The following is a 12,060-nucleotide window of genomic DNA, read 5'->3' on the forward strand; positions in this document are numbered from 1 at the left end:
CATTTTAGTGTTATAAGGAAAATGGGAGAAATTATCTAATCAAGTGTCTAAGTTGTTTCAAGAAATGTTCGTTGTTGGGGCAGCTAGGTGGTGCAGTAAGTAGAGCACTGGCCCTGGAGTCAGGAGGACCTGAGTTGAAACGTGGCCTCAGACACTTGACACACTAGCTGTGTGACCTTGGGCAAGTCACTTAACCCCAATTACATGTCGTCCCCCTTCCAAAAGAAAAAAGATAAATTTATTGTCCTTTGAAATGTACCTCACTGACCTTGATCATAAATATAGACTATAGTTATAGAATTACATCAATATGTATTTAATATCCTTTTTCTCTTGTATTTGTGTGAATATTTCATTCCCAATGAAGTTCTACTTTGTTCTTAGTTACATTCGATTTAGTTTATATTTAATTTATTTTAATACCCTAACAACCAGTTTATCTATATTGTAAAATGTTTTCTACCATGTGGAGTTAAAATGAAATATTACTGATGGTTATAGTACATTAGAGTCCATTTAAAGAAATTTAAATGGCTAAGATTGTGATTACATTTTCTATGGATACAGAACTCATATCTAATGCAAATTTTAACATTTCTTTTATAATATATGCCTCTAGGGCCCTCCTGGAGCTGCTGGGTCAGAGGGAAGACAAGGAGAAAAAGGTGCCAAGGTAAAAACAACAACAAAAAAAAGAACTCCAAAGGTCTATATTCGAGTAGCCTATGAACCACCTGAAGCTTACTTGGATTACAAAACCCTTTCTCTGTGAATCAGTGCTAAATATATTCAGAGCTTGTATTTTCTGACAGGGAGAAGCAGGATCAGAAGGTGCCCCTGGAAAAACTGGCCCTGTTGGTCCTCAAGGACCAGCAGGAAAGCCTGGCCCAGAAGGACTTCGAGGTATTCCTGGTCCTGTGGTAAGTACTCTGAATGACAAATGACACTTTAACCATACCTTTCACAATTTTTATCCTGTTTAAAGTCATATCTATTTCTTATAGGGAGAACAAGGGCTTCCTGGAGCTGCAGGCCAAGATGGTCCACCTGGTCCTTTAGTGAGTATCATCTTCTCTACTTATCTTTTAAAAACAGTAATTCCTCAAAGGATACCTGCAATTTTAATAATTGCCCGCAATTTTAATTTAACTGCACAATTGATGCTTACCATTATGTTTTGGGGTATATAGATCAGTTCTGATACTGTAGAAGACTTATCTTTTCATTGCCATGGATATTTAGGACACCAATGCAGTAATCAAAATAATACTAACATTCCTGCAAAGGATATACTGATCATTTGTTCTAGATCTCCATTCCCTATTCCTGTGACTGCTCTGATCATAAAACACAGCTCCTTGTCCATCATTCCCCTAAATGTGTAATCAAGCAAAACAGATTCTTGCTTCAGCCATTGCCCTCTCACCCCCCAAAGAAAATATGTTTCAATTTGCACTCTGAGTTAATCACCTCTCATCAAAAGGTACTTATTTTAAAAACAAAAGAAAAGTCCCTGGTATTTAGCACAGTGATTGGCACATAGTAAGCATTTAATAATTGCTTTTAGATTCATTCATTTATTCAACGCAGACACCAAATGTTCCTTGCCATAATGGACAGATTTTATGAATTTGCTCATGAGGACAAAAGTATTCTTTCTTTGGTGATCGACTTTCTGGTGAATCATCTCGTAATTTAGCTATGTTGTTCCTCATTTGAGAGATGCATAGTCTGTCATAGTCTGTACTCAGTCTTTCTATCTTTCTAGAATCATCCAGAGTTAATGCTCCATGGGTAGGGGTATGAAGAACTCCCAAGTTGTCTCCATGTAATGATGTGGTAGTAATAGTACTTCAGTGGCAACGCAGTCCTGATAAGAAGGAAAATTATGTCAAGTAATGGAATAAAGTCTTTGGAAAATAGAATACTTGATTAGAAGAACATTTAGTTCTTACATTCCTTGGATGAAAAGAATATCTGTTTGGAATAGTGACACAATTGGTCTGACTAGATGCCATAATTCCTCTAAAACTCAGTGATTATGCCAAGTTTCCTGGCACTTCTTTTTTAAAAACTATTGTACTGGCCCATGCTTATGGTCATTCTATGATCAAGTAGTTCTCTTTATGAGTAATGCAGATCCACAAGAAGATTAAACATCAAACTCTATTACGGAAGAAAGGAAACCTTTTCATAACACTGAATATCACTGTGAGTTGGTTATTTTGACTATACTCTGGTCTCTTCCTATACTCCACCCCCAAATCCCTATTAAATAATTAAATAGAGCATCTTATTTTATCAGCCATCCTGTTCGTAAATGGATGGTTATTTTATGATAGGTAGCAGGGATTTACTTTGTGTAAAATTAAGGAAAAAATGAAGAAACTGTTCTCTAAACAGATTCCTGAGCTTTAGAAATGCAGTTTTTGGTTATGAAATTATATTGCAACATGGGAACATAGATCAGAGATAATGTGTTCCAACACTCATTTTATAGATCAGGAAACTTTGACTCAGAGAAGTAAAATACCGAAGGTCTCACAAGTAGTAAAATAATGGAACTTGGGATTTCACCCAAGTTCTTCTGGTTCCAAATCCAATACTCTTTTTTACCTTAGCATCTTCCTACCCTCATATATGTTAAATTTCATCTACTTATAATAATGCCATTAGGCTTTTCTCTCTTCACACTAGTAAATTTGAGTTTTGGCCTAAAAGAATTAATAGCCGTCTGTGGTATGATTAAGAGTACACCAATTAAGTTAAATAGACAGGTCCCTGTTCCCTAAAAAGCTCATGACAGATTTACAAAGCTATTCCACATTCAGAGAATAATGTGATCAGGGTTACAGAGGCAGGAAAGCACAGGACATATTGGGGAAAAGGTGAGTAGTCTAGATTAGGCCCTTGAAGGAAACTAGTATGAGATAAGACTAGAAATACAAAGTCAAACAAGGTTGTAGAGGCCATTCAATGTGGAAGGCTAAAAAGATTGTGCTGCACTTAGTGACGAATGGGGAGCCATTGAAAAGTTTTCACATGATTTTATCCATACTTCCCATTAGAACAGTTAATCTGGCAGTGATGCAGAGGAATGGCATGGGTGACAATATCATTAGATATCGATATGTACCAGGCATGATAAAATGAGAATCTGCACTAGGTTTATTTCAGTTTGAATGGAAAGGAGAAGATTTGATGCAAGAGATAACTGTATATAAAGATTAAGGATTCACTTGCATAGATCTTAAAATCAGAAGAATGGGTGAGGTTGTCAAAAAAGAGTGTATAGAAAAAAAAGAAGATGGTCAAGGACAGATGCTTGGAGAAACGCCAACATTTCTAGACAGATAGAAAAAAAAAGGAAACAATAAATGAGCCAATGAAGAAGCCAGAAAAGAAACAAAGAAGGAGTGGGAAAACCCATGGGAGAAATATCATAGAAGTGAGAAAAGAATAGTTAGACTGAGGAAAGACTGTTGGATTCATGAATCAAGTAATTATTGGTGACTACAATTTTACTATAATTTTATTAAGTAAAGCCATATTACAAGTAGTGGCAGAGGAAGGGATTTCTATTGATAAAGATGTAGAAATAATTATTATAGAGCAGATTTTTCTAAGAAATTTCAGAATAAAAAATAATATAGTAGCAGGAACAAATTAAGAGATCCACCCCCTCCATTTTTTGATAGGGGAATTTAATTGTGTTTATGGGCAGAAACAAATTTTAAAAAAACAGAAGTTGAAGAAGAAAGAGAGCTAGACAGAGATGGGAAAGAAATATAGAGAAAAAGAGAAAGAATGACTGATGGTGCAAGATCTCAGAAAAGTAGTAAATAGAGGTTTAAGTATTCATTATGGGGGGTGATGGGGCCATCTCTTCCTGTGAGATAAAAGAGGTTGCTGAAAAGATAAGTAAATATCTAAAGAAGGTCTTGAAGAGGGATATTGAAGGACTCCAGGTTTGATTATTTTAAGGCTAGTTACATAAATTTGGCTTCTGAATGTGAGACAAGATGAGGTTGGAATTAGGATCTTGATACGAGTAGAGCTATTTTGGAATAATCGCTATAGAAAATCTGATAGTGATTGGCAGAGATAGATAAAAGAAACAGTAAGTATCCAAACAAGATTCAAGAGCATCAATCTGAAGTGAACCCAATTAAACATGGTTTCCTGACGTCCTTCAGAAATGTTCAGCAATTTTGGAGTGAAACAATGGGAAATCAGATTGTGGGAGTTACCTAAGCATGAGAATAGGTAAAATTTCAAGACGATGAAGAATTGATAATAGGATGCTAGTGAGAACATCTTTGAAATAGTTTATACTGTGGTGCAGATTGAGTGGAGACAGAAATAAAGGCAGAAAAAGAGTGATGAACTGGAAGAATAAATGGGTGGGAAATTGAAGTACTGAAAGTCACAATGAGGTTATTGAATAGGTTCGCTAGGAATAAAATGGGTAAGGGAGAGGAGTTTAAAGTCAAAGACAAGTTCAGAATATTGAAGGTAGAATGGTTCTCAGTGATGAAACAGTCCAGACCATAACTTCAATGTTGGCTGACTGAAACTTAATGAGAGTGAAGATCATTAGAGTTGACCAGGTTGAAGAACTATGAAATCAAAGTATTAAACTCACTTCATCAATTCAGCTCATACTTGGTCCAAGATACAGTACAATTGAATAGGTTTTCAGTATGGATGTTCAAGTCTAAGTGAGTCATCATTTACTGTCCATGCATCAATCATCTTGTGTGTTGTCTGTACATTCAGATTCAGCAGAAAGTGGTTTCCTGTTATTTTTAAAAAGCATGTTAGAAAGGAAGTCACTTGTTGAAATTATATGAACATAGAAAGTTCATTTCTGAATTCCTTATTTTTGGAGCAGTGGTGATAAGTGCTCATTATTTAGTTTAAAAGATGTCCAATTTTGACTGGCTTTGGTCAGTAGAATGGCTAACATGAGAGACCTGCCAGTCTTGGTACAAGATCCAACTAGAATAACTCTGCATATTCTCTTATATTCTCAAGCGAAGCCTTGTTAAGTTTTGGTAATCTATTGACTGCACTGAGAGGGCTTTGGCAGAAAAATAAGTCTGCCTAACGTCTACTGAAGTTTGCCAGAGCTTTTTTCTTAATATACAGGATTTTCCAATAAGTGTTCTGACCTTTCTCAAGATGAAGTGAAGAAACCAGTCTAGAGACTTCCTTCAGCTAATACTAAAAATAAAACCCATCAGGCATATCCACTAAACCTCTTCTGACAGAGTTACTTCTTGTTTCTAACTCCTGGCTAAATGCACATAAATAGCGTAGTCAACACTACAATTAAAAACTGATGTGTGCCAAGTGAAATAACAAGGTTAAGAGTCTAACTACGTCATCTAAATAAAGATCTCTACTGATGCAGGGGCATTTGGGTGGCATTTATAAAGCGATTAAGTGTTAGTCTTGTCATGGCTGCCATTAGTTTCAATTTAGTTGCTTTAACTGCTTTCTGAATCTTACTGAAAGGCTTCTCAAAGAGATCGAGTGAATGTCCATTAGACCATATGTAAGGTGACTTTATTAATGTTAGACTTTTTTTTTTCAACCAAAATAGAGTTCTGTTGTTTTACCAAATTGAAGGAAAATGTTTTTCCTCATGGTCTAACTTTAGACTACAAAGTAGCCAATCAGAGTCAAGCTTGTCTCTTTCTCTCCCCTCCCATCTCCATATTCAGTGTTGCCAAGTGTTGTTGATTCTATATCCACCACATATTTTGCATCCATCTCTATCTTTTCCCTTGCTTATGTAGAAACTGCCCAAGTTCAACCCTTCATTATCTTTCACATAGACTTTCGGAATATCCTAATTATTGGATCCCTCAGCTCTATACTCTTCCCTCAACAATCCATTGACTATAATGATACCTTCCTAAAGTGAAGGTACTACCATGTCTCACACTAGCTCAAGAAATTTCAGTGGTGCCCTGTAGTTTCGAACAGCAAATAGAAATTCTTCAATTCGTTTCTTAAGGCCTTTCATAGTTTGGTTTCAGCCTCTCTTTTTGGGTATCTTGTACATTATTCCTTTCCATATACTATTTATTCCAACCAATTGTCCTACTTCTTATTCCCCAAGTTGCATTCCATCAATCCTCTCCTTGACTTTGGCATATGATCAATTTCCTCCCAACTTCGATCTTAGAATCCCTAGTTTGTTCAACCTTCAGTTCCTGGCATCTCTAATGAAAGGTCTTTATAGATGCTCCTCTTCTTTGGTTTTCTCCCTCTGAAATTTTGAGAATATATTTCTATATCAATGTCAATGTCAATTCTTAAATCTTTACATATTAAATTCCCTCCATAGAAAGTAAGCTTTGAAGGTAAAGACTTACTGATTTTGTCTTTGGACCCCAGCACATGACAGATTGCCTTAGGCAGGAAGGCATTTAATAATGATGTTGCTTATGGAGACAACTTTCAAGTGATATATTCTCCCTTCAAACTTAATCTTCTAATTTAGAAAACATATTTATTTTTTTAAATTTTGCCACTTTGAAGCTTAGGTGGGAAATATTCCCTTGCTTATTTTATTTTCCCTTATAAAATGTTAATTGTAATAGCTTCCACAACCAATCCAACTTTAAAATTAAGTAAGTAAAACTATTCTTTAGTGTCCCTTACCCTTCATGTGATCAGCCAGCCTAATCATAATTAAAGAATCATAGAAAATTCATTTTTTTAAAGAAAGATTTGTGTTCTTCCTTAACCTAATAGTTTGCAATATTCATTTCAAGGCAAACTCATTTTCACATTACTCTTCCTTCCTCCCTTCTTCCCTCCCCTTCTCCCTTCTCTCTCCCCCTTCTTTATTTTTTTTCTTTCTTTATTCCTTCCTTTTTTCCTTCCTTTCTTCCCTCCCTCCTTCCTTTCTTTCTTCCTCCACCATCCTCTTTCTTCTTTTCTCTCTAACACACTCTATCTCTGTCTCTGTCTTTGTCACTGTCTCTCAGTTTAGACACATTAGTAAGATATCCAAAGCCATTTTTAAAATAGGAAAGCCCTGTATATATAGGTTCAGATCAAAATGATGGTGTTCAATCTGGACTTTTATCATAGTTATCATTTTTGCTAGGTTATAACAACTCATAAATGGGATTAGTGTCTGTAGCATCGCATGCTAATTGACCAAACTGGTATATCGATGTATTTGCTTTCCACTAAGTTAAAATGTATTCCAACCTTTAGATAAGGTTCAGGAGCCAAAGCTGCTTTGGACTTCAATGAAACTAATACCAAAGCAAATATTCTGTAACACACAACACTGCAGGTGAAAATGTCGGACTTTGTAATGCTGAAGCTTAAGCATATACCATCCCTGTTTTCCTTTTCATTTATATTCATGAATTATGTATTTGCCAGAGGTTTTGCATCTTATTGCCTTCTGAAGTGGAAATAGAAAACACATCCCCTTCGGATAACATTTTCAAAATACAGATTTGAGGTTTTTGAATTTGTATCAGTTTCATAAGGTCACTCATTACTCTAACTAGTATCCTAATTTCAGAGCTGTTGACTCCCAGGAGGAGATCAGTAATAATGAAATGCAGAGTCAGCTTAACAGACCAATCTTAAAACATGAATCTTATATGAGATGACTCTCTTAAGGAAGCTAACAGATTTCTTTTAATCTTTCTAAACAGTATACTTGAAGAGAGCGTTGTTGAAGGATATAAACACCTATGTAGAATCTAATAACTTTCCCAAATTATTTCAAAGATCAAGTTTAAGTTAGACTAAGTGTGCACACCTATTCTCTTTCTTTCTTACACAATTTTTTACGTAAAACAGAAAGGGTTTAGAATCTGTGTACTTACTAATGAGCAAATCAATACAAAGATCAGTATTTCCTCTCATAAATACACACGGATAAAATCACTATTAGCCCTCAGCAGTCTCTTGATCATATATAGTCACTGATATTTGAGGCATTGAGGTGTAATGGAAAGAGAGTTGACCCTAAAGACAGGAATATGCAAGTTCAAGTCACTCCTGTGATACTTTTTGACCTTGGGCAGTGTTCTCAGGAACTCCATAAGATTATAAATCACAAAGAAAATGGCATCTATATTGGTAAAAAGAGTTTTCTCATGTGGGAGTCAACATATAAATGAAGTCATAGGTCCAATCACAATCTCTATTTTAATAATCAATTCTAAGAGTTGAAGAACATAAAGTGAGAAAGGGAAAAGAACTAATAATCAGCTTCATGTTTTTTCCATTCTGTGTGAGGGGAATATATTTTAACCGGTAAAGGTTAATTATCCAAATATATCTACCTACACAGAATCTCTATGTAGTTTATTTCAAACAATGATTTTGTAATTGGTTTGACTTTATCTAACATTAATAGGAGTACAGAGTCACTTTTATATGAATGGACCATATCTAAAGAATTCCTTGCAGATTTTAGGAGACTTAACTATATGTCTCCTGTTCTAAGAAATCATGCCTTAAAAAAATCATCAGTGGTTTTGCTCTAAAAAAGACTTGGCTTGGAGTACTATTCCATCTGACTGAGTTATTCAATACATGGCATTGGTTATCATTTTTTTCTTAATTGATGGAGGTCCACCAGACCTCCGAATCTACAGAAAGGGGGTGGGGATTATATATCTGACCTGTAGAATATTTTAATTAGCAGGAATGAAATATATTATTTTTTTATTTTTAACACAATTGATATCCTGTTCTTTTCTGATAAGTATACTCATATAGCCAGAGTTAGTGAGCTGGGACCATGGTGCTTTATCAAATTAGATAGTATTTCATCTTTAGAGTCCAGTGTTAAAATCCTGCCTCAGGATGTATTTAAAAATGAATTTTGACAGTTTCCTTCTAGTCTTGTTTGTACTTATCTTAGGCACATGAATGTGGCATGATTACTGATCTCTTCATAGGAGACCCTGGGCTAAAATAAGAGAAACTTGGGGCTAGGGATTAATCAACCACCTCCACCCCCATTCAGAAGAGTATTGTCAGGCTTAATTCATTTCTTGGATGAAAAGGGCTTCATGTGTAAATTAGTATGTTATGTCCATTATTATTATTAGAATGGTATAAGGAAGCTGGCAGAGAGATATACTTACTAGGTCCAACTAAAGCCAAGTACTTTCAAATGTCTGCATATTAAATTAACTCATGAGTAAGAAGAAAGGGGATATTTCTAATATAGAATGTCATAAAACTTTCTTTTTCATAGGGACTAAACTATTTAACCTCATCAGTCCCTTTCCTCAAAATTTCAGAATGTTAGACCCTTTGGATTTAGCTAATTTTAGGCACTCAAATGAGTATACAGTCTGGATCCCAAGAATTCATATTTTTGTAAGATTGTTAAGATTTGAAAAAAAAAAAAAAACCTTGTCCTGGAACCAAAGTTTGCCATGTAGTGGTGGAGGCTGTTGCCCCATAGATTGAGACCTGACAGATGTGGAGAAATTTATATAGGGTATTGCAATTCAAATACAATATCCCTTCAAGAGTCTTACATTTTTATTTGTAATCAAATCCACTTGTTTGTGCAGAGGAGACATTGGTACAGTTAGACAAAAGTTTAAACCTGGTTACTTATTCCAGTACTTCTAGGCCCCATTGGTTTAGGTAGTCCCTCCAATTGTACTCTGCCTTAGTTGACAATCTTTATGAGTGTGTAGCAGAGACGATTCATCTCATATAACTTATCTTCCAGAGGCAGGTATTTTCTTCTCATGCAGTAGACATATACTCTCCATCTCCAGACCCATTCTCAAAGCCCTTCTGGCTCAGTAGGGCCTATCAGATAGCAACTGGCCAGAAGTCTTCTAAATCCTGATGCTGGTCTTTCCTGGAGGATTAATATTTTGAAAATGATCAAAGTTCTTCTTATGATATTTTTGTAGTTTTAGCAGCATAGGGATAGAGACCGTCCCTGGGATTTCATTCATATCAGGATCTTGGATGAGGAAACTTACTACCAATGGAGGTATTCTGTGACATTTTGTCTTAGAGTTGCCTAGAATAGTGAGAGGTTAATGGGTTTGTATATGCCAGGAAGGACTTGAACCCAGGACTTCTTGGTTTGGAAACAAGCTCTCTGTTTATTATACCATAGCAGGTTCTTTTCAAAGAATAAAACATTTAAGAGCATTTGTTTTTGTTAAGACTTTAACTTCATTGGAGAGAAGCCTTTTATGAATACAAGGTAGCTATATGTTATCATGTGTATTCTTTGTGAAATAAAAATTAATCCCATTAAAAGCAGGTTTCCCCTCTGTCTTCATGAGTTAATTTTTCAGACTGTAAATAAAAGTAAATGAATTCCAAAAAGTTACCAGAGAGATTAAAATTACATATTTATTGTACCTTAGAGTGTCTGAGAAGATAAAATTTATTTGATTGACATCTAAACTGACTTTGCTCGTTAAAATAAATTATTTGTGTAGTATACAAGGTTTTTGGGTACTCTCCACTAAAATTATCATGTATAGTCTGATATTATATCAAACTGATGCTAACATATTAAAAATGTGTAGTTTTTAAAATCCTTTTTAACTATTACATTGAAATATGTTTTTATGTTTTATAGAAATAAACATAAAATAAAATTATGAATAGATCATATACAATAAAATTTCATGTGGCAAAATGATACTCTTAAACCCACAAATACAGCTCACATCTTTACTTTAAAAATACTGTCCTTACAAGCCTGGAGAAATAGTTTCAGTAGGTAATGTTCCTATCTCACATATGAGGAAACTGAGACTTAGACTGGTGAAGTTGCTTATGGACAGTCACAGAACTAGTATGTGGCAAAGCCAGATCTCAAACCCAGTTCTTCATAACCTGAACTCAAGTGATTTTTTTTCCTCACTCACTGCACCATGCTCTAACAATGTTCATCCTCCCCCTCCACACCTATCTTTTATCTTAGTAAAAAAAAAAAATTTCTTGCACCACCTTTAAGATTGATTGTGAAGAGAATCAAATCTGGATGCTGAGAAAGTCAAGAACATTCATCTAAGAGTGTTCTAGGATTGATCTTAAGCACTACAAGACTACATATATTGTGTCAAAGGAATTAATTACTTGGTTTGAAATAACTCCACATTATGATATCATGATATAGGCAAATTCTTTTTCTATAATGGCCATGTATATGAAAGAAATATGACACAGATTTTAAGATATCTAGATGTTCCAAAATAAGGAATTAATTTGATATAAAAGAACAAAAGAATCATACTGAGAGTCAGGGGGACAAGAAGAAAGAGGAAACAGGAAATATAGACATATACCTAGAAATTTAAAATGAGGAAATAGTCTAGTAAAAAGGGGAAAAAAGAATCATACCAAGAGTCAATCATTAAATCTTAATCCCATCACAAATGACCTGTCTGTTTTTTTTTTAAATTGTGAATTTCACATTTATATGGTGCTTTAAAGTTTTGTGAAGTACTTTGCCCACAGCAACCCTGTAATGAAGGTGATACAAGTTAGTTCTTTAGCATTATCATTCATTAGTTTCCTCATGTGTACAAGGAGGAAGTTGAAATTCATGATTTTTAAGTATTTTTTCTATCTTTTAAAATTCTGTCTGTCTCTAGTGGCTTTGTAATTGTGCCAAGTTAGCTAAATGGAGAACTATTCTGTAAAGAAAAGAGCTGGAGCATTGAGCTTGAGAAAACATTTTATTTTACCTTTTGTTTCCAAAATATGGAGGAAATTTTCAATACAAGTGTCCTCATTGCCTGTCAATAAATCATACAGAAATGGTTCAACATCAAAAGCACTTTGAAGATTATTTTTTCGAGACATCCTCTTAACCTTTTGAAAGATAAATAATTGGAAAAGAGAAAAATGGCAAGAAAGAATCCCTTGGCTAAAACATTATGACAGAGTTTAGAAATCTTTTTGTCTGGAAAGCTCTTTATAGACATCTTAACTTTTCTTTTTCTCTTAATCGTCCATTCATTTAAACAGCTCTCCATTGCTTCTTCAGAATCAGAAATGTTACTATTATTAAAG

At 34.7% G+C, this 12,060-nt stretch overlaps 1 protein-coding gene across 3 annotated transcripts in view; it reads left to right on the top strand.

Annotated features, from left to right (window-relative positions):
* Positions 1 to 12,060, top strand: part of COL11A1 (collagen type XI alpha 1 chain) — a 280,750-nt gene that overhangs the window by 252,680 nt on the left and 16,010 nt on the right. For all 3 annotated transcript variants that reach the window (XM_036766931.1, XM_036766932.1, XM_036766933.1), the window contains 3 exons: positions 620 to 673; positions 813 to 920; positions 1,005 to 1,058. In XM_036766931.1, coding sequence (XP_036622826.1) covers positions 620 to 673; positions 813 to 920; positions 1,005 to 1,058 — 216 coding nt within the window. The remainder of the gene's footprint in view (positions 1 to 619; positions 674 to 812; positions 921 to 1,004; positions 1,059 to 12,060) is intronic.

This window comes from Trichosurus vulpecula, chromosome 7 (assembly GCF_011100635.1).
Source record: "Trichosurus vulpecula isolate mTriVul1 chromosome 7, mTriVul1.pri, whole genome shotgun sequence".
NCBI classification, from domain to species: Eukaryota; Metazoa; Chordata; class Mammalia; order Diprotodontia; family Phalangeridae; genus Trichosurus; species Trichosurus vulpecula.